General features: G+C 33.9%; 1 protein-coding gene across 5 annotated transcripts; it reads right to left on the reverse strand.

Moving 5' to 3' along the window:
• Window positions 1–1,658: 1,658 nt before the first annotated feature.
• On the reverse strand, window positions 1,659–17,333 carry LOC149555182 (cytochrome P450 716B2-like). 5 transcript variants are annotated; one of them, XM_089829241.1, is made up of 3 exons: window positions 16,274–17,332; window positions 16,008–16,195; window positions 1,659–1,766 (listed from the first exon to the last, which is right to left on the reverse strand). In XM_089829241.1, exons 1-3 carry the CDS (start codon window positions 17,229–17,231, stop codon window positions 1,704–1,706), a joined length of 1,209 nt encoding a protein of 402 aa, XP_089685367.1. In that variant the 5' UTR covers window positions 17,232–17,332; the 3' UTR covers window positions 1,659–1,703. The 5 variants fall into 5 exon arrangements, with proteins under 5 accessions (XP_089685367.1, XP_089685366.1, XP_089685365.1 ...); XM_089829240.1 differs by lacking the exon at window positions 1,659–1,766 and adding an exon at window positions 14,578–15,042 and having other exon boundaries at window positions 16,274–17,333; XM_089829239.1 differs by lacking the exon at window positions 1,659–1,766 and adding an exon at window positions 14,578–15,051 and having other exon boundaries at window positions 16,274–17,333.
• Between the last annotated feature and the right edge of the window lie 5,169 nt (window positions 17,334–22,502).

A 22,502-nucleotide genomic window follows, 5' to 3' on the forward strand; every position in this document is an offset into this window, starting at 1 on the left:
GTCATGTTAAGGCATACAATAACCTATCTCATTTTAGAGAGATCACATTTGATTTGGATTTGGCACATTGATCTCGCTCAATGCTAAAACTTGCAACATACCTAAGTTCATTGGTGCATCATTGTGCAATTTGAAACCATTGACCTTGGAATCAAATAATCAGCACTATTAGCTCTAGATAGGTGTATGAACCTTGGTGGCACCCTTTTTCCAGCCACAAAGAGCCTCCAACATTTGCAACCACCCCATACTGAAGAGTCTCCAAGGTGCTCTAAGTGCATTTGGAGGTTTATCTTCTAAGCATCATAACTTAGAGCTTGTGGGGGTTATTAGTGAAACATAGAATGCTACAAGATGGCCATGCCAAGGTCTAAAAATAACCTATCTCATTTCAGAGAGATCACATTCCATTTGGATTTGGCACAACGATCTCACTCGATGCCAAAACTTGTAGTCTATCTCAGTTCATTGGTGCATCATTGCGCAACTTTGAAACCATTGATCTTGGCATCAAATTGTTACTACCATTAGCTTTGGATAGGCAGGTGAACCCTAGTAACACCCTTGTTCTAGCTACAAAGGGCCTCCAATGTTCACGGCCACCCCGTATCGAAGAGTCTCCGAGGTGCTCCAACTACGTTTCCAGGTTAATCTTCTGAGGGTCATAACTTGAAGATCGTGGGGGCTATCGGTGAAATGTAAAATGATACAAGATGGTCATGCCAAGGTCTATAATAACCTATCTCATGTCAGAGAGATCACATTCTATTTGGATTTGGCACATCAATCTCGCTCAATGCCAAAACTTATAGTGTGTCTCAGTTCATTAGTGCATCACTACGCAATATTGAAATTGCTGATCTTGACATTGAATTGTCAATGCCATTAGCTATAGATGGGTAGGTGAACCATAGTAACACCCTTGTTCCAGCTATGGAGAACCTCTAATGTTTGCAACCACCCCGTACCCAAGAGGTTTTCTAAGTGCATTTAGAAGTTGATCTTTTGACGATCGTAACTCAGAGCTCGTGGGGGCTATCGGTGAAACATCAAATTACATAGGATAGTCATGCCAAGGTCCACAATAACCTAGTGACACCTACTGATACCCCTATTTTGACCATAGAGCCCCAATAACATTTGCGACAGTACATACTGAAACGTCTTGTAACACCAAAGATGGGCTCTTAAGACCAAATTGGCCATGGATTTGGCTAACTATAAAAATTTTAAGGGATTGCAAAGATCGTTTCAAATTAAACATATATGATATAATTTCAAATTAAATATTGCATAAAAATTTGATAATAAATGTTGTTAAAATGTTCTTCACAAATTATTGCATTTGAATCAAATTTAACAAACATGATCAAAATGAATGGTATTCCATAAACGTGAACAATACACATGATCCACGATAAATTGAACAATACTATACTAAATTAATATGTATATCATTGTGTACATAAATTTTTAAAAAATATATCAAAATACATGTATCCATAAACAAATTATATAAATATATATCAATGTTCATGTATCCATAGACAAATTACACAAACATATATCAAGATAGATAGATCCATATACAAATGTGGCTGATCATGCCATCAAAATGTGTATAATATCAATTTTTCTATATATAATGTGGCATATTCCATCTCAAAATGTCTCATGATGCATCCTATGACAACTATACTATCTTATGCTACTAGTGGATGATCAAAATGTAGCCTCTTCACTAAACTAGGTGGATCACATGTCTCCTACATAAACAAAAATGAAAACCCAAAGTTAGACTACTAAATTTATATGATTCTATGTATCTAACATTGAATTACTCAAAATGCATAATGATACTTTTTTTAATGAAGATTTATACTATTAAACTTTCATCATAAATACCTCTCTCATTGACCTCTTATGTCGGTCAAGAGTCCTTTCATATGTCAAGATTCCTGGAACTTGATTAGTTGTGGCCTATATATGTTCAACTATGTTTGTCAAATGGATCTACAACTTAAACTATAACTTTATAATTTATAACATACTAAATTTATAATATATAATAAAAAATTCAAATGACAACTTACCTCTGTCGATTCCTCCTCTAGATAAAATGGATGTTGAAAATATAGGAGTAATTGAGAGGGAGGGGTGAATCAGTTGCCACTAAAATAAATCCCAGATCCCTTAGATGTCAACAATAAAATTTAGACTAAGAAAACTAATTGTTACTGTTACTCAGTAAACACACATAAAATGTTGTAACTCAGCAAATGTAGAGTGTGAATTACTTTTAGCAGATCTTAAAACATTAATATTAATTATCTTGCAAGCATAAGAGAAATAACATGAATACATGAGACACTAAGATTTAACATGAAAACCCAATTTGGGAAAAACCACCAATGTAACTAGTTACTATTTTTCACTCTTCTAAAGTGAGCCCTATTAGGAGCCAACCTTATTAAAGGTTACAAAACACACTATTAGGTGTGACCTTGTTAGATGATTTAATCACCCTATTAGGAGTGGCCTTGCAAGAGTTCTTAAAACAATTCAATGGAATTGCCACCTTTTTAGAGGATTTAAAACTAGCTATTAAACCAACTTTGTTTAAGATATTTTAGATCACTGCTACAATGGTTAGAGAGTAACAATGAAATGACTTGATTGTGATACAACTAAATTGCTGAATCCATATCTCTTTTCTACTTAAACTTGATCCTTCCTAATCTAATCCTACTTTTCTGCTTCACAAGGATACCTGCTTATCCTTCAAGTTTTCTCCCTCTCTTTTCTTCTCAATTCAATCAATACACTTGCACACACACTAGAAATCTCAACTTGACCTTTTATTTATACCTTCCAGATTGTCAAGTCGACCCAAATTTAAATTACAATAACCAAAATTCATCACCATAGTTGGCTAGAATCAATACATAAAGTAATTAAGCTTCATATGCCAAAACAAGAAAAAAATCCTTCGAGAGCTGACCCTACTCGATAGAAACTAACTTTAGAATGATTCACTATGTTAACCAATAGAAGCTCGGTTAACATTGTAAACTTGCATAAATCCTTTGGCAACTAAGTGAACTTGGTGAACACTAACTCTGTCCAACTTTCTCTTCGTTAACCGAGTGAGCTTGGTTAACACTCTTCTCTGCCTCAATTCCTTTAATGTTCGAGTGAACTTGGTAGACACTATTATCTATACGAAATAAACTTGTGAACACTCAATAGACAAGAAAAACTATCTTCACTAACCAAGTGAGCTCAGTAAGCACTGTCTGTCAACTGATATGACATTTGTACAACATCAAAGACAACACACAATTAATCAATTGTATCTAACAATCTCCCTCTTTGGCATTGATGGCAACACAACATGTCATAGCACAATGACATTTTTAAGAACAAGACTCCCTCTGATAGAAAGTTTCTCTCTCTTTGATTTTACACAAAAACTTCTTCTTTATGCTGAATTCTTCCTTTGCATAACTTCTTTTCAAAATTCTCCCTCTACAAAATTTTAAAAAGATAAAGATATGATAGTAAACTTCTCCCTTTTTGACAACACATGCCAAAGACAACACATACCAAATTTGTATCAATGTACCTTGAGTATTGATTCATATGCAATATTCTCTTGATTATACTGCATCAATTGATTGATCTTTAACTTGGTTTTTGTTGATGCATCACTAAACTCCATTTAGTGAGCTTTAGATAGGGGAATAACCCCTAGCTTACCTCTTAGATACAAGAATGCATCCTTAGGTAATGGCTTGGTGAATATGTCTACAATTTGTTCTATTATATTTACATATTCTAATCTGATTTCTTTGTCCCACACCAGTTCTCTAACAAAATGATGTTTTATAGCAATGTGATTTGTTTTGGAAGCATCACTAGATTTTTTGATATGTTAATTGTGTTGGTGTTATCACAATACATGACTATTGGCTAATTGATCTCAACCTTCATTCCTTCTAGTAATTGTTTGAACCAAACAATGTTAGAACAATTCACTATTGTTGCTACATACTCTACTTCTGTTGTAGATTGGGATGTGTAGTTTTCCTTCTTGCTTGTCCAAGATACCAACCTTTTACCAAGAAAAAAAGCTCCACCACTTGTGCTTTTTCTGTCATCAAGATTTCCTGCCCAATCAACTTTAGTAAATACTTTTAGGTCTATGTTTCCTCCAAGTTTGTACCATAAACCATAGTCTTCAATACCTTTTAGATATCTCAAGATTCTCTTGATTGCCATCATGTGATTTTCTCTAGGTTTGGCTGACAATCTTGTCACTATCCCAATTGCTAGGGAAATATCAGGCCTTGTGTGGACTACATACTGTAATTTTCCAACCGTTTATCTATATAAAGTCTGATCTACTTCTTTGGAATCATCATCTTTGGTAAGCTTGAGTCCAGTACACATAGGGGTACCAACTGGTTTAGAATCTTCCATAACAAACTTCTTGAGTATCTCTTTTACATACTTGGATTGGGTGATATAACTACCATTCTTGTTCTATTATATTTGGTATCGAACAAAGAACTTTATTTCACCAAACATGGACATTTCAAACTCTTTGTTCATTTGTTCTAAAAATACTTTGCATAGGTTATCATTTCCTATAAATAGAGTATCATCCACAAATATCTTTTCCAAAAAAATTTTTTTATCTGGTCCTTCCTTGATGTACAAACTATTGGTATCATTTGTTCTCTGAAAACTAATCTATATCAAGTAGTTATGTAGTCTTTCATACTAGGCTCTAGGAGCTTGTTTGAGACCATATAGTGCTTTGTGTAATTTACAAACCATGTCCCTTTTGTCAGTATCAACAAAACCTTCTAGTTGTTCAATGTAGACTTCATCATCAAGAATTCCTTTCAGAAATGCAGATTTAATATCCATTTGATATACTTTGAATCCTCTGTGAGCAGCAGATGCAAGTAGGGTCCTAACACCTTCTAATATTGCAACAAGAGAAAAATTATCACCATAATCAATTCCTTTTTCTTGAGAATAGCCTTTACACACTAATCTGGCTTTGTTTCTTGATACTTGTCCATCTTCAATCAGCTTATTTCTGAATACCCATTTTGTTCCAATCACATTTTTATCTTTAGGCCTAGGAACAAGAGTCCAAGTTTTGTTCTTTTCTATCTATTCTATTTCTTCGTTCATTGCCTCAATCCAACTTTTATTTTCTATAGCATCCTTAACACTTCTAGGTTCAAAATTAGCAAGTAAACATGTACCTTTTAATTTGCTTCATGTCATAGTACCTTTTGATTTATCTCCAATAATTTGATCAGGTGCATAATGCCTTTTGACATAGTTGGCCAATATAGTTTCTTTTTCTTTTGAATGAATTGCACTATCTTCATTTTAAACTTCAAGTTCAGGCTCGGGTCATTCGCATTCAGTAGGCATTGGCTTGATAGCATCAGAATGTGACTTGGGTCCCTATGACTCAGTTTGTACTTCTTGCAACTTGGTAGTTGTGGAACACTTGAGAGCTGAAGTCTCCTTATTGTTAGATGTGCCACGCAATGTATCAGGTTCGAAGTAAAAAAATCTTTTGTAATCTTCTAGTTCCCTTTTTCTTTCCTCTTCAGTCTTTTCTACAAACTCATCAATTCTCACATGTGCACTTTCTATGATTTTATGAGTAGACAAATTCAAACATTTATATGCCTTACTTCTACAAGAATATCCTAAGAATATACCTTCATCACCTTTCACATCAAACTTTCCTTTTCTAGACTCTTTCAAGATATAACATTTACTTCCAAATACTTTTAAGTAACTTACATTAGGTTTGTATCCATACCATAAGTCATAGGAAGTTTTATGTGAGTCCTTCAATTGTACTCGATTCAGAGTATGAATTGTAATGTTGATGGCTTCCTTCCAATATTTGATAGCAACATTCTTTTCAATTGTTAGAGTCCTTGCGCAATCCATTATGGATCTATTTCTTCTTTTAGCTATTCCATTATGCTTAGGAGTGCCAGGGGCCGATACTTGCCTTTTGATTCCTCTTTCAATGCAAAAGTTATTGAATTCACTAGAGATGAAATCACCACCTTTGTTTGATCTTAAGCATTTCAATGGTTTTCCAATTTCTTTCCTACTCTTGCTAAATACCATTTAAATTTCTCAAATGCTTTTGACTTTTCTCTAAGATACATAATAGTCATCATTATAGAATAGTCATCAACAAAGAGAATAAATAATTTTTCTCCACTATAACTTTCTATTCCAATAGGTCCACACAAATCAACATGGACAATTTCCAAGACATCTTCAGATTGATAGTTTTTGCTCTTAAAACTAGTCTTTCCCATTTTGCCAATCTAACAATTTTTGCATAAGCTAACATCTGGTTTCTTCAAACTAGGGATACCCCTTACTTTTCAAAATTTTCTTATCTTGACCATATTATCAAAGTTTACATGACATAGTCTTCTATGCTATAACCAACTTTCTTCTATTTGAGCTATAAAACATAAGCAATTACCAAGATCAAGATAAAATAGGTTACCTCTTGTTTGTTTTTCTAATCCAATCAGATTCCTTTTGTCATCTAGCAGTCTTTCCTTGTCATGCATCAATTCTACCTTGAATCCAATGTTGATTAGTTGTGCCACACTTAGTAGGTTATGTTTCAATCCTTCAACCCAATAGGCATTGTCACATACAAGTTCATTGGTTAATGAGATTCGACCTTTCCCTTTTATGCAACAAGGTTCATTGTTTCCAAACCTTACACTACCTCCATCATAGTGTTCAAAGTGTTCAAATTTTGTTTTGTCTCCAGTCATATGATGTGAACATCCCTATCTATGATCCATGTATCATTTTTACTAACAGGAGAGATAAGTGCCATCTTATCTTCTTCTTCATCAAATTCATCTTTTACAACAATGTATACTATCTCATCTTCACTGTTATCAGAATCTTTAGCCATAAAACAAGTCTTCTTACCTTTGTCTTTGAAAGATTTGTGTATTTTGGACTCCTTCTTGCCTTTGTACTTGTGGCTCTTCTTTTCATCCTTTCTTTCTCTGTTTGGGCATTTGGCAACAATATGACCAATTTTTTCACATGAAAAGAAAATTAAAGGAACTTTACCTTTGTACTTTCCCCTACCTCTAGAATATTTTTTTGCAAGTAAAGCTTCAACAACTTCAAGATCACTATTAGAACTTTCCTCTGTTTCCTTTTCACTTTCTGACTGAATGTCCTTTATTTTCTTGCCTTTCTCTTTGAGTGAAAGTTTAGCTTCAAATGCAAACTCAACATTTTTGGAAGCTGGAACACAGTTGTCAAAATTGTCTAGCTCAAACCCTGTCAATCTTCATACTAAGGCATCAAAATTTAACTTTTGATTTGAATCACATCTCTTTTCTTGAATAGTAGATACTCTAATTGCATAGATAGGAAGCAGTGTTCTGAGAACTTTACTTACAACAATTTCTTCCTTGATCTCTCCTCCAGAAGCTCTAATTGCACTAACACTAGCTTTGATTCTTTCCACATATTTGGCAACATTTTCATCTTCTCTCATTCTCATCTGATCAAATTGTCCTCTAAGGCTTTCTGCTTTGGCTCTCCTTACATTGTCATCACCACCATAGATGTCCTTTAGCTTGTTCCACATATCAAAAGTAGTTTTATAGTCTTTGATCTTATCAAATTCATCATAGCTAAGAGTAGATGCAATATCAATCATCATGATGTTATGGTTCTTTTTCTCAACAAGATCTCCAACAGATAATGTACTAGTAGGAGTTTTGTATTCTTCATCAAGGTATTTGCATCCTGAATCACTAATGGTAGCTAGATGAAGTCTTATGAGTCCTTGCCATGCTGAAAAGTTGTCTTTGTTTAGCTTTGGAATCTCTCTCTTGTAAGACATCCTGATCTTTAGCTTAGGTCCTTGAAACCTTTCCTACAAGCACCAAATTCTCTAATACCAATTGTTGGAAATATAGGAGTAAACAAAGGGGGGGGGGGGGGGGGTTGTGAATTAGTTACCACTAAAATAAATCCCAAATCCCTTAGGTATCAATAATAAAATTTAGACTGAGAAAACTGATTGTTGTTGTTACTTAGTAAACACACAAAAAATGTTGTAACTCGATAAATGCAAAGTGTGAATTACTTTTAGCAGATCTTAAAACATTAACAGTAATTATCTTGCAAGCATGAGAGAAATAACATGAACACATGAGACACTAGGATTTAACATGGAAACCCAATTTGGAAAAAACAACCAATATAACTAGTTACTATTTTTTACTCTTCTGAAGTGAGCCCTGTTAGGAGCCAGCCCTGTTAAAGGTTACAAAACACACTGTTAGGTGTGACCTTGTTAGAGGATTTAATCACCCTCTTAGGAGTGGCATTGTAAGAGGTCTTAAAAAAATTCAATGGAATTGCCACATTGTTAGAGGATTTACAATTGGCTATTAAACCAAATCTGTTTAAGAGATTTTAGATCACTGCTACAATGGTTAGAGAGTAACAATGAAATGACCTGATTGTGATGCAACTAAATTGCTGAATCCAAATCTCTTTTCTACTTAAAATTGATCCTTCTTGATCTAATATTACTTTTCTGCTCCACAAGGATACCTGCTTATCCTTCAAGTTCGCTCCCTCTCTTTTCTTCTCAATTCAATCAATTCACTTGCACACACACTAGAAATCTCAACTTGACCTTTTATTTATACCTTCCAGATTGTCAAGTCAACCCAAATTCAAATTACAATAACCAAAATTGATCACCATAGTCAGCTAGAATCAATACATAAAGTAATTAAGCTTCATATGCCAAAACAAGAAAAAAAATCCTTCAAGAGTCGACCCTACTCGGTAGAAACTAACTTTAGAATTATTCTCTATGTTAACCAACAGAAGCTTGGTTAACACTATGGACTTGCAGAATTCCTTTGGCAACTGAGTGAACTCGGTGAACACTAACTCTGTCCAAATTTCCCTTCGTTAACTAAGTGAGATTGGTTAACACTCTTCTTTGACTCAATTCCTTTGACGCTCGAGTGAGCTCAATAGACAATGCCATCTATACAGAGTAAACTTGTGAACGCTCGGTAGACAAGGAAAACTATCTTTACTGGCCAAGCAAGCTCGGTAAGCACTGTCTGTCAATTGATATGACATTTGTGCAACATCAAAGACAACACACAATTAATCAATTGTATCCAACAATGGGTATGTGAGTAAAGATACAAAACTTTGATGTCCAACCTCTTGTGCACTAGGTGTTTCCAATGAGATACAAAAACCTAGTTGTTAATATCATGGAAACCAATTTTGAATTTGTTTATGAAAATAACATAAATAACAAATAAATGATACTTATACATATGATGGGGCTCTCACTATGAATGGAAATGTCAGAGGGTTTGTGATGCCGAATATTCTTGGACTCATCACTAGTAGCCACACCTTGTACAATAAAGGATATAATTAAATTTCATTAGCAAAAATATTTTACAAGAATTCATAAATATTTAATCACTTTAAAGCACCTAATTACCTTTCCCTTTTCAATGTTCTCTACCTTAGTCCCCACACTATGCCCCATAATGACAGGTGATACTTGTAAGAGAAAAGAAATATTAGAAACCATATATGCTCCAATATCAATTAGAAAAATAATGAAAACATAAAAATAATGTACTATAGATGTCTAAAGGCCAAATGAAATAGCCAAGAGCATGACATTATTAACCTGTCTGAGCTCCTCCTTAATCATCAATTAAACATGAATGAAGATCACATACATGTATAAGTCAGTATGGATTAAAATTACTCTATTATAAAGACTAACTTTAAATCACATATGCTATAACAAAAAAATGTATACACGTATGGACATAGAAGGATTCCATGCCTCTGCATGCCTTCCTCTCTCACGTTAGGGTGCGTAGCCTCTGTATGTGTGTTTGGTGTATCATCCTCTTCGAATATAAACTAATACTTAGAAAGATCACCTATGGGACCCAAACAAATATTCTTACACATTATACAAGTATGAAACATGCAATTATGTGATGAGCTTTCCAATGATGAACTCATTCTAGCATCATCAAAATGGGGAAGCAATACAAACCTATCCTGAGATATCAATAGGCTACTCAATCTATGGATGGCTCTAATAGTTTGAGAGCTAGCCTCTATAATGATATCAGGATGTTGCACTAGAGGAGGGGGGAGACATTAGTAAGGGTGACAAAAGTGTCAGCGTTCTTCCACTGGGAAAAGTGTCTATCCTAAAGAGCTCCTCCTCCTACACCCATGTTGGGCCTCATGCTCCAGTAATTCATGTTGAGGTGCAACACAAATTCGGCGTACATTTTTTTAATGAAATAGAATGACACCTCTAAATTTTTGTGTGGAGGTTTGTCAAAAACCATCGACTAATGATCCTAAAAGTTTGCATGCATAGTCTCATTTGTGCACATTTAATTGATAATTTGAGCTTTTTGTGATCTGCTATTTTACTGATTTTTGGGTCTGCAAAAAGGTTAACTATATCATCTTTAGTTATGTGTAGGGCCACAACCTCATCATAGTCCAACCCATCATCAAAAATGGCATGCATTTTCTCACACCAGTGAAGAGCAGCATTTTTTTCATTTGTAGGTGTTTGAATATTATCCACTATGGTGTTTAACATGGATAACATTGGAGCCAATGAAGGTATATTGTTCTATGTGGTTTGTGAAACCCTCAGTTTGGTGAGATTTTCTTCCATCAAATATTCAATTCAAGGAGGGTTTTGAGGGGGTAGGGGATCATTTGGTGGACAATTTTAAGGGCCTACTAGATCATTTGGTGGAGGGTTTCAAGGAACATTGTTTCCTGGCTCAGTGTCATCATTCGGGTCAGTCATACTGATTAAATTGTAAAACAACATTTCTATTAAAAAAACCTAGTTTTAAACAATTTCTATTTAAAATACCTAATTTATATTAAAATTCATTCAAAATCATAAACAAATACAAAAAAACTTGTTACCTATATCGTATACCCATTCCTATATCTGATACCCGAAATGGAGGTATCACAAACCAAACTCAAACACAAATGTGTTATTTGCTCTCATGTTTTTAAAATTCCAAGTTGTAGGTTTCAAGTATTTGATCTCATATTGGATACTCGATATTATATCAGATACTAAATAAGGTTTGGCTCACTAATCACTCTCTCTTTCTATTGAAAAACATAATAGGATCCCTCACCTCTCTATATATGACCCCAAATCACCCCCCTCTCTCCCTCTCTTTTTCATTATGCCCTCTACTCTTACTCTTCCCTATTATTTCACTATTATCCCTCTCTCTCTAAATATGTTTTCTAGTATCGATCTCCCTTTCTCTCCTTCTCTTTTACCCCTTCCCACTCTCTTTCAATCTCTCCCTCCCTCCCCTACCCCTTCACCCCCTCTCTCCCCCCCTTCTTTCACCATTATTAAACTCTCTCTATTGAAAACATAATAGGGTCACTTGTCTCTCTCTAGATATGCCTCTCTTTCTCTAGATATGCCCTTTAATAAACCTCTCTCTAGATATGCCCTCTAATAAACCTCTCTCTCCCCCATTATTTCACTATTATCCCTCTCTCTCTAGATATGTTGTCTAATATCTATATCCATTTTTCTCCCTCTCTCTTTTACTCCTTCCCAACTCTCTCTCAATCTCTCCCTCCCTCCCCTACCCCTTCCCTCACCTCTCTATATATGACCCATAATCACCCCCTCCTCTCTCTCTCTCTCACATTATGCCCTCTAATAATGAAAACATAATAGAGTGCCTTGTCTTTCTCTAACCCTCTCTCTAAGCTCTCTCTCTCTCTCTCTCTCTCTCTCTCTCTCTATTGAAAACATAATAGGGTGCCTTATCTCTCTCTAGAAATGCCCCTTAATCTCTCTCTCATTATGCCCTCTAATAAACCTCTCTTACTCTCCCCCATCATTTCACTATTGTCCCTCTCTCTCTAGATATGTTGTCTAATATCTATCTCCCTTTTTCTCCCTCTCTCTTTTACCCTTTGCCACTCTCTCAATATCCCCTTCCCTCACCTCTCTCTATATATGACCCCTAATCACCCCCTCCTCTCTCTCTCTCTCTCTCTCTCTCTCTCTCTCTCTCTCTCACACACACACACACACACACACACACACACAACTCTCCCCCGTGTACCTTCTCTTTCTCTCTCTATCAAGCTTAATTAAACATGAATTATAATATCTAATATATTAGATAAATAATGATTAATATTTTATTAAGATTACAAGTGGAGTCATAATTAAATTTACATTTCAACTTAATTTAGTATTAGTGCCAAGTCTCAATTTTATTGGGTAACTTTCAATTTATTTAAGATAATATTATGATTTGAAACATGAATATTTATCTTTAGAGTTTAAGTCTCAATAAAGGGTGAAGTTGTGATTTGAAACATTAAGTCAAAAATTACAACGCAATTATATTTGAAAAAGAATTAAAAATACATATACACAATAAATTATAAATTAATATCAAATTCAAAAATTTTCTCTAGGATTTATCATTCATGGTATTCCTATTACTTTCAAAGAACTCATTGACTATGATTAATAGTAAAAAGCAAGAAATTGTTATCATTAGAAAACTATATTGTTTCTATATTATTATATTTTCTTTTCTAACTAAGTATAATGACATTTCTAATAGAAAAATATAAAGAAAATATAGAAACATCCCAATTATAATTCAGAAAAAATAAGAGGTATCTAATTTCTTATTTTAGTTTTTTACTAAATCTACCTATATACACTTTTCTAACTTCTAGAAATAGAAAATTTAGAAAAAAAATTTTAAAATTTTGAAAAATCAAATCCGAAAAAGCAAAATGCCACTTGGCATACTTAATATTGATTTTTATCTATTTTATATTTGAGAATCTTATTTGACAATTTTTCTTTTTTCTTTTTTTTAAAAGTTTCCTAAATGCTAAAAGGCATTTTCTATTTTAAATTTGATTTTAAATAAATGTTTATAAATCCCATCAAATTTATTTTCTATTTTGTTTCTTAATAGTTATGATTGTCAAATGGCATTACATATTTTAGTATAGTTTTTATAGTTTTTGTGAATACCAAATGACATTTGTTTTTTAGATTGATTTTTTAAAACAAATTTCATTTGTAACTCCCATTAAATTTCTTTTTTATTCCTATATGTTAATAATTGTGATTGCCAAATGGCATTACACATTTTATTAAAAACAAATTTCATTTGTAACTCCCATTAAATTTCTTTTCTATTTCTATTTGTTAACAATTATGAGTGCAAATGGCATTACACATCTTAAATTGTTTTGTGAATGCAAAACAAAATTTTCTATTTCAAAATGATTTTTAAAATTAAATTTGTTTTGTAACTCTCATCAAATCTTTTTTCCTTACACGGATTATTCCTTGGAATAATCCCATGATGGAATTTGCTTCTTCCATTGTATATGCCTTTCCACATAATAAAACCTACTCTAGCCTCCATGTCGAAATCTGAAAAGCTAAACAATTTTTATAACTAAAGCATTTGTTGAAGGTAATGTCAATGAAAATTTGGTTACATACATTATTGAATATGCTTAAATATAAAGTTCTTATATATTAAAATTAGATATACATCACATGATTTATGGAAACAATCTACAATATCATTTATAAATTATGAATTAATTCAAAATTTGAGTTATTTATATATAAAAAACTAAAAATTTATCCTACTAGTATATTTGAACATGTTATCAATATTAACAACCTAAAGCATTTTAAAAGTTGCTTCTTTTTTTTAGAAAACAATCTACAATATCATTTATAAATTATGAATTAATTCAAAATTTGAGTTACTTTTATATAAAAAACTAAAAATTTATCCTACTATATTTGAACATGTTATTAGTATTAACAACCTAAAGTATTTTAAAAGTTGCTTCTTTTTTAGAAAACAATTTACAATATCATTTATAAATTACGAATTAATTCAAAATTTGAGTTATTTTTATATAAAAAAGCTAAAAAATTATCCTACTATATTTGAACATGTTATCAATATTAACAACCTAAAGTATTTTAAAAGTTGCTTCTTTTTTTTAGAAACCATTGAAATTTTTCTTAGATGAACACTTCTAGAAATACTAATAAAATCAAGTGGTCAATAAACATAAATATAAATGATGGATTATAAGATTACAAATATTTGTGCTTATAAATCATTTAATAACACCTTTATATGCTTTTATTAAGCTGAGAGGCTTTCTACAGTAGCAATAATCTTCAATGTAAACATTTTCCATTTTGAAAAAAAATTGACTTAGAAAAACAAAATAGAAATAGACTAAATATAATTATAATTAAAATCGTGAAAATTATAGAGCAGAAATGGAAGTAAAAATGAGGCAGATCAAAAGTCTCAAATCATTTCCTCACACCTCTTAAACTCACATAAATATGTGATGATGAAAATTATGGGATTATGAAAATAGGCACCTCGAGAAGGATATCTCTCGGCTTATTTTATATATATATATATAAGCGAGTTTATTAATTACTACCACACACCTTATTCTAGCATTTGCTTTTGGTCTAAAAGCAACTAGAAATTTCAAGTACTGAGTGTCTCTAGAGAAAATTCAAATAGTAAGTGAGAGTCGTCGAAGATTGATGGGCAAGCCATCTACAGGTGTAGGCACTGGAGCAATAATCACCTTTTCATTCACATTTTCTAAATCCCATTCAACAATTTTGACAATGTTGTGAATGAATACAAGAATTACCATCCGTGCAAATTCATTCCCTGGACACATTCGTGGGCCACCTCCAAATGGCAGAAATGTGTAAGGTGCTGGCCCATTTCCTTCAAATCTTGATGGATCAAATCTCTCTGGGTCTTCAAAATAGTTTACATTTTTATGGGTTGAAGAATTTGTCCAAAATAACTGCAACCCCTTAACATATAATTAGAACAAATTGAATCAATATCATTTACATTAATAAAAAACTTAATTAATAAAACATTGCACAGTTGCATACAAAAAGATTTTAATTATTCCTAAAATATTCTTTTGCCATGCTTATAGAAAAGATTGTGTGGGACTTTTCAACTTCAATATTTTTTACCATGCTCTATGCTCCATGCTCCATCCTGAATTGATTGTTTGGTTGTTTAAAAAAATAAAGGAATTTATAGAAGATGTCAAAATCTAAAAGTACTATCAACGATTAAATTCTTTTACTATTCAATATAAATAAGCGAATGAATTTATTTATATTGATATGAGTTACAACAAACTCTTTTACTATCAAATATTAATTAATGACTAATTTATTTTTATTAATATGAGTTACAACATAAAACAATTAAATTCTTTTAATTATAAATATAAATAAATGATTGAATTCTTTTACTATTAAATATAAATAGATAACATAATAGTGACAACTTGGGAAGATCATTTCTCATTACATGATTAATCTTTACGAACTATTCAATTCATTGCACTTATGAGATTTTCACAATCCATGAGATATTTTTCTGGGTCAAGATTGATCTTTACTCTCTCAACTTGATGATGGATCACGGAGTATGATGTGAAACGTTAATGATAATATTTTTCTTGCACTCTCTCATCCTGATGATGGATCATAGAGTATGATCCGAAACGTTGATGATAATATTTTTTTACACAATCTTGACTTCATTTCTATAATTGTACAAAGTCAAGTCAACTTTTCGTCTCTCACTATTTACTTCAAGTAATACTTACAAGGTGTAAGTAGTACTTCTAAGATTTTGGAAGAATATTTTAAAGCCGATTGTCCTATGGATACAGTGGTACACTTTCACCTTCAGTCTTTTAACGTATTCAAAGAAAATTGAATAAAATCAACTAAAACGAAATACCTTCCATCCCTTTGGGATTGTGAAACCAGCATAGGAGAAATCTACAATCGCCTTGCGCCAACTGCCTCCCGATGGAGGATACAGTCTGAGCGTCTCTTGAGCAGCTCTCCACGTGTACTTCATCTTCCGAAGATCCTCCCACTGCAAAACACCTCTTTCCTCCTTCTCCCGCCATATCTCCATTTGCTCTGCACTCTTTTCCCCAATTCAATAATCCTATCTACCAAAGTATAAAAAGAAAAAGAATTAGTATTTCATATATATACCTTGAAGAACCTTCTGGTAGCAGTCTGGATTCAAAGCCAAATTCTTCAACAGCATCGTCACAGTCACAACACTGGTATCAAGGCCAGCAATCACAAGCAACATAATGTTATCCTTAATATCTTCATCGCTCAACACATTTCCACCCCCATCGGCGTTGCAGAGCAGAAATGAAAGCAAATCCTGCTCAGGCGAAGCGGATCCGCACCTCAAATCCGCCCTCCTCTTCTCAATCAGAGTCTGCAGAATTTCACGGATGTTATTACTCCCAATTCTGGCTTTCCGGTACAGAGTTCCCGGAAAATCCAGAGGAAACTGGAAAACTCCGTTCAAGACGTCAATAAAATGGGCGCACAAATCAGATTGCTGAGGGCCTTCGTCCATGCTGATGAAAAGAGAGCAAAACACAGAAAACAAGCAGCGCTTTGAAATAGGAAAGGCCTTAATTTGGGTTTCCCCAATCCAGAAACGCTTCACATGGTCGGCAACAATGGAGTCCACTCTGCTGACGAATGTTTGCAAAGCTTCTGGTTTTAAGAAATTGAGAAGAAGCCTTCTCAGATCTTTTGCTTCGTCCCCAACTTTGCTGAGCAGTGAATTTTCAAACAGCTTTGTAACGGATGACGGCCATGTGCTCTGAACGAGCTTGTTTTCGTTGGAGAAGAGAAAGCGGTTTCCGGCAGGACTGTAGAGGATTGCTGCAGGGGATCCAAGCAAATGGGTTTTAAAGACAGCTCCTCCATTTTGGAGCTTATTTATCCTTTGCTCGAAAAATTCATGAAATGCGTTGGCTCTTTGGGAGGCTAGGAATTGTAGGGTTTCGCCGACCAGCGGCCAGCCAAAACTGCCAGGGGGAAGATTAGGATTTGAAGAAGGGTTTCTGAGAAGAAACAGCAGAAAGGACACGAAACCGACAGTTATGGCTATGGCTGTAGCCACTGTGACTATAATCATATCCATTTTAATTGGTGAGAGATCCTAATCTTGCATATCGTTTATATAGAAGAAATTGGTCCTCAATCGGGAATTTTCTGGGTTGGATGGCACGTAGCCTTAATTTCAACTCCGAGTTTCTTGAAGAGGGAGCTTTCTTTTCTTTCCGATGACCTTACCTTCATTTTTATTATTCATATTAAAGCATTTAAGATGAAGGGCGATAGGCAGTTAGGTAGAAGATATCTTAATTACATTTAAGAAACGGTAAATGGAATGATATTAATATTAATATTTATTTCTCCAGAATATTTATGCATTCATGTCAATTCAAATATGACATTAACACTCACCAATCAAATCTAACTAGCTTATATATACCTCTATATATATTACGCCGAGAGTAATCGTTCTCGAGGCGCCTATTTTTATTTAATTCCAAAGTTATTTTAATCGAAGTTGGGATTTATGAAAATAAAAATAGGCACCTCGAGAACGATTACTCTCGGCGTAATATATATAGAGGTATATATAAGCTAGTGGCAATGGCGGCACAATAGGAAAAATATTTTACTTTTTATTTTTTATTTTGATAAGGTTACTATAAAATTGTTAATTAATTTTTAATTAGAGTTGTATGAAGTTACTACAAAATTATGCTTCAAATTTTTTTAAAAAAATTAATATAAGGAGTTTAATTTAGATTAAAAATATATATTTTATTTTTGGGATATTGTAATGTAAAATGTTATAGTCATACGTGGATATATGGTTAAGGACAAAGTTACCATTATAGTTAATGTTAACCTTAGGGATAGAATTAGGGTTAGGGTTAGCATTAGGGTTAGGGTTGGAGTTAGGGTTAGGGTTTGAGCTATGGTTAAGGTTATGGATAGAGTTATGGATATGGTTATTGTTAGAGTTATGGTTAAAGTTCATATTAGAGTTATGTTTATGGTTAAGGTTACGGTTAGAGTTATGGTCATGGTTAAGGTTAGCGTTAGAGTTATGGTTATGGTTATGATTAGGGTTAGTGTTAGGGTTATAGTAAGGCTAAGGTTAGGGTTAGGGTTAAGGTTTGAATCAAAGTTAAGGTTAGAGTTAGGGTTACGGTTTGAGTTAGCATTAAAATTAAGGTTAGGGTTAGGGTTAGAGTCTGATTATGGTAGAGTCAAATCTAGGGTTAGAGTTATGCTCATGGTTAAGGTTAGTTTTAGAGTTATGCTTATAGTTAAGGTTAGGCTTAGGGTTAGGGTTAGATTCCAATCATGGTAGAGTTAGAATTAGGGTTAGAGTTAGGGGTAGAGTTATGTTTATGGTTAAGGTTAGGGTTAGAGTAATGCTCATGGTTAAGGTTAGGGTTAGAGTTATCTTTATGGTTATGATTAGGGTTATAGTGGGGATAGGGTTACGGTTAGGGTTTGAGTCATATTTTTTAAAATTTAATATAAGGAGTTTAATTTAGATTAATTTTTTTTTTTTTTTTTTTGATATTGTAATGTAAAATGTTATAGTCATACGTAGATATATGGTTAGGAACAAAGTTACCACTACAGTTAATGTTAACCTTAGGGATAGAATTAGGGTTAGGGTTAGCATTAGGGTTAGGGTTGGATTTAGGGTTAGGGTTTGAGCTATGGTTAAAGTCAAGGATAGAGTTATGGTTATGGCTATTGTTAGAGTTATGGTTAAGGTTCTGATTAGAGTTATGTTTATGGTTAAGGTTAGGGTTAGAGTTATGGTCATGGTTAAGGTTAGGGTTAGAGTTATGGTTATGGTTATGATTGGGGTTAGGGTTATAGTAAGGCTAGGGTTAGGGTTAGGGTTATGGTTTGAATCAAGGTTAAGGTTAGAGTTAGGGTTAGGTTTTGAGTTAGGATCAAAATTAAGGTTAGGGTTAGGGTTAGAGTCCAATTATGGTAGAGTCAAATCTAGAGTTAGAGTTATGCTTATGGTTAAGGCTAGGGTTAGAGTTATGCTTATAGTTAGGGTTAGGGATATGTTTAGAGTCCAATTATGGTAGAGGTAGAATTAGGGTTAGAGTTAGGGGTAGAGTTATGTTTATGGTTAAGGTTAGGGTTAGAGTAATGCTCATGGTTAAGGTTAGGGTTAGAGTTATCATTATGGTTATGGTTAGGGTTATAGTGGGGATAGGGTTAGGGTTTGAGTCAGATATTTTTTAAAATTTAATATAAGGAGTTTAATTTAGATTTTAAAAAATATATTATTTTTTGGGATATTGTAATGTAAAATGTTATAGTCATAAGTAGATTTTTAGTTAGGGACAAAGTTACCATTACATTTAATGTTAACCTTAGGGATATAATTAGGGTTAGAATTAGCATTAGGGTTAGGGTTGAAGTTATGGCTAGAGTTTGAGCTATGGTTAAGGTTAGGGATAGAGTTATGGTTATGGTTATTGTTAGAGTTATGGTTAAGGTTCAAATTAGAGTTATGTTTATGGTTAAGGTTAGGGTTAGAGTTATGGTCATGGTTAATGTTAGGTTTAGAGTTATGGTTATGGTTATGATTAGGGTTAGGGTTATAGTAAGGCTAGGGTTAGGGTTAGGGTTTGAATCAAGGTTAAGGTTAGAGTTAGGGTTAGGATTTGAGTCATGATTAAAATTAAGGTTAGGGTTAGGGTTAGAGTCTAATTATGGTAGAGTCAGATCTAGAGTTAGAGTTATGCTCATGGTTAAGGTTAGGGTTAGAGTTATGCTTATAGTTAGGGTTAGAGTCCAATTATGGTAGAGTTAGAATTAGGGTTAGAGTTAGGAGTAGAGTTATGTTTATGGTCAAGGTTAGGGTTAGAGTAATGCTCATGGTTAAGGTTAGGGTTAGAGTTATCGTTATTGTTATGGTTAGGGTTATAGTGGGGATAGGGTTACGGTTAGGGTTTGAGTCAAGGTTAAGGTTGGAGTTATGGTTAAGGTTAAGGTTTGAGATAGGATTAAAGTTAGAGTTAGGGTTATGGTTAGAGTCCAATTATGGTAGAGTTAGATTTAGGGTTAGAGTTAGGGGTAGAGTTATGTTTATGGTTAAGGTTAGTGTTAGTGTTAGGGTTAGGGTTAGAGTTAGAGTTAAGGTCAGGGTTAAGGTTAGAATTAGGGTTAGGGATAGTGTAAAGGTTAGGGTTAGGGTTAGAGTTAGAGTTAGGATTAAAATTAGGGTGAGGGATAGGGTTTGAATTAGAGTTAGGATTAGATTTAGGGTTATTGTTAGGGTTAAGTTTGCAATTAGAGCTATTGTTAGGGTGAGGGCTAGACTTAGGGTTAGGGTTAGAATTAGGTTTAGAATTAGAGTTAGAATAAGGATTAGGGTTAGGGTTAGAATTAGGGTTATAAATATAGTTAGGATTAGAGTTAGAGTTAGGATTAGGGTAAGGGTAAGAATTAGGGCGAGGATTAGAATTAGGGTTACAAATACAGTTAGGGTTAGGGTTATAAAGACACTTAGGGTTAGAGTTAGAGATAGAGTTAGGGTTAGGGTTATATTTAGGGTTAGAATTAGGGTTAGAGTTAGGGTTAGGGTTATTGTTAGGGTTATGGTTAGCATTAGGGCTAGCATTAGGGTTAGGGTTACAATTAGAGTTAGAGTTAAAATTAGAGGTAGTGATAGTGTTAGTGTTGGTATAAGAGTTAGAGTTAGAGTTAGATCTAGGGTTAGAGTTGGGGACAAGATTAGGGTTAGGGTTAGAATTAGAGTTAGAGTCCCAGTTCAAGTTAGAGTTAAAGTTAGAGATAGAGTTGGAGTTATGGTTAGGGTTAGAGTTACCTAGTTAGATTTAGGGTTAGGGTTATAGTTAGGGTTGGGATTAGGATTTAATTAGGGTTAGGGTTGGAGTTAGAGTTATATATATTGTTAAGGTTAGGATTAGGGGTAGGTTTAGAGTTAGAGTCAGGGTTAGGGTTAATGTTAGGGTTAGGGATACAATTAGAGTTAGAGTTAGAGGTATAGTTAGGGTTAGAATTAGGGATAGGGTTAGAATTAGAGATAAAGTTAGAGTTAGAGTCAGGGTAAGAGATAGAGATAGATTTAGGATTAGAATTAGAGTTAGGATTAGAATGAGCATTAGAGTTAGAGTTAGGGTTAGAATTAGTGTTAGTGTTAGGGTTAGGGTTAGGGTGAAATTAGAGTTATTGTTAGAGTTAGAGTTAGGATTAGAGTTATAGTTAGGGTTAAAATTAGGTTAGGGTTAGGGCTAGAATTGGGATTAGGGTTAGAATTAGGATTAGAGTTAGGGATATATAGGTTAGGGTTAGGGGTAGAATTAGAGCTAAGATTAGGGTTAGGGTTAGAGTTAGAGTTAGAGTTAAGATTAGGGTTAGGGTTAGAATTAGGGTTACAAATATAATTAGGGTTAGAGATTGAGCTAGATTTAGGGTTAGGGTAAGGGTAAGAATTAGTGTTAGGGCTAGAATTAAAGTTACAAATAAAGCTAGGGTTAGAATTAGGGTTAGGGTTAGGGTTAGATTTAGAGTCAGGGTTTGAGCTAGAGCTAGAGTTAGAATTAGAGTTAGAAGAAGGGTTAGAGATAGAGTTAGGGTTGGCATTAGGGTTAGGGTTAGGGTTAGAGATACAGTTAGAGTTAGAGTTAAGATTAGGGTTAGGGTTAGAATTAGGGTTACAAATATAATTAGGGTTAGAGATTGAGTTAGATTTAGGGTTAGGGTAAGGGTAAGAATTAGTGTTAGGGCTAGAATTAAAGTTACAAATAAAGCTAGGGTTAGAATTAGGGTTAGGGTTAGGGTTAGATTTAGAGTCAGGGTTTGAGCTAGAGTTAGAGTTAGAATTAGAGTTAGAAGAAGGGTTAGAGATGTTGGGTGATGCGATGCGCTCCCCTGCCCACAGGTGGTTAATTATGTGGTGTTCCATGTTCACTAATAGTCATGGCTTTTGGTGTAACGGCAAATGGGCCCTACAATTGGTATCAGAGCCTAGTTTTGGCTTGGTTATGGGTTCAAATCTCTCCGGTGCCTTCCCGACCCGCGTAAGCACCTGGTATGCGCGTCGAGGGGGAGATTGTTGGGTGATGCGACGCGCTCCCCTGCCCACAGGTGGTTAATTATGTGGTGTTCCATGTTCACTAATAGTCATGGCTTTTGGTGTAACGGCAAATGGGCCCTACAAGAGATAGAGTTAGGGTTGGCATTAGGGTTAGGGTTATAATTAATGTTAGTGTTAGCATTAGTGTTAGTGTTAGAATTAGGGCTAGAATTGAGGCTAGGGTTAGGGTTAGGGTTAGGGTTAGGGTTAGAATTAGAGTTAGAGTTAGGGATCAAGTTAGAGTTAAAATTA

The sequence above is a fragment of the Cupressus sempervirens genome, chromosome 5, assembly GCF_028749045.1.
Source record: "Cupressus sempervirens isolate cs-2001-9-10 chromosome 5, ASM2874904v1, whole genome shotgun sequence".
Taxonomy (NCBI): Eukaryota; Viridiplantae; Streptophyta; class Pinopsida; order Cupressales; family Cupressaceae; genus Cupressus; species Cupressus sempervirens.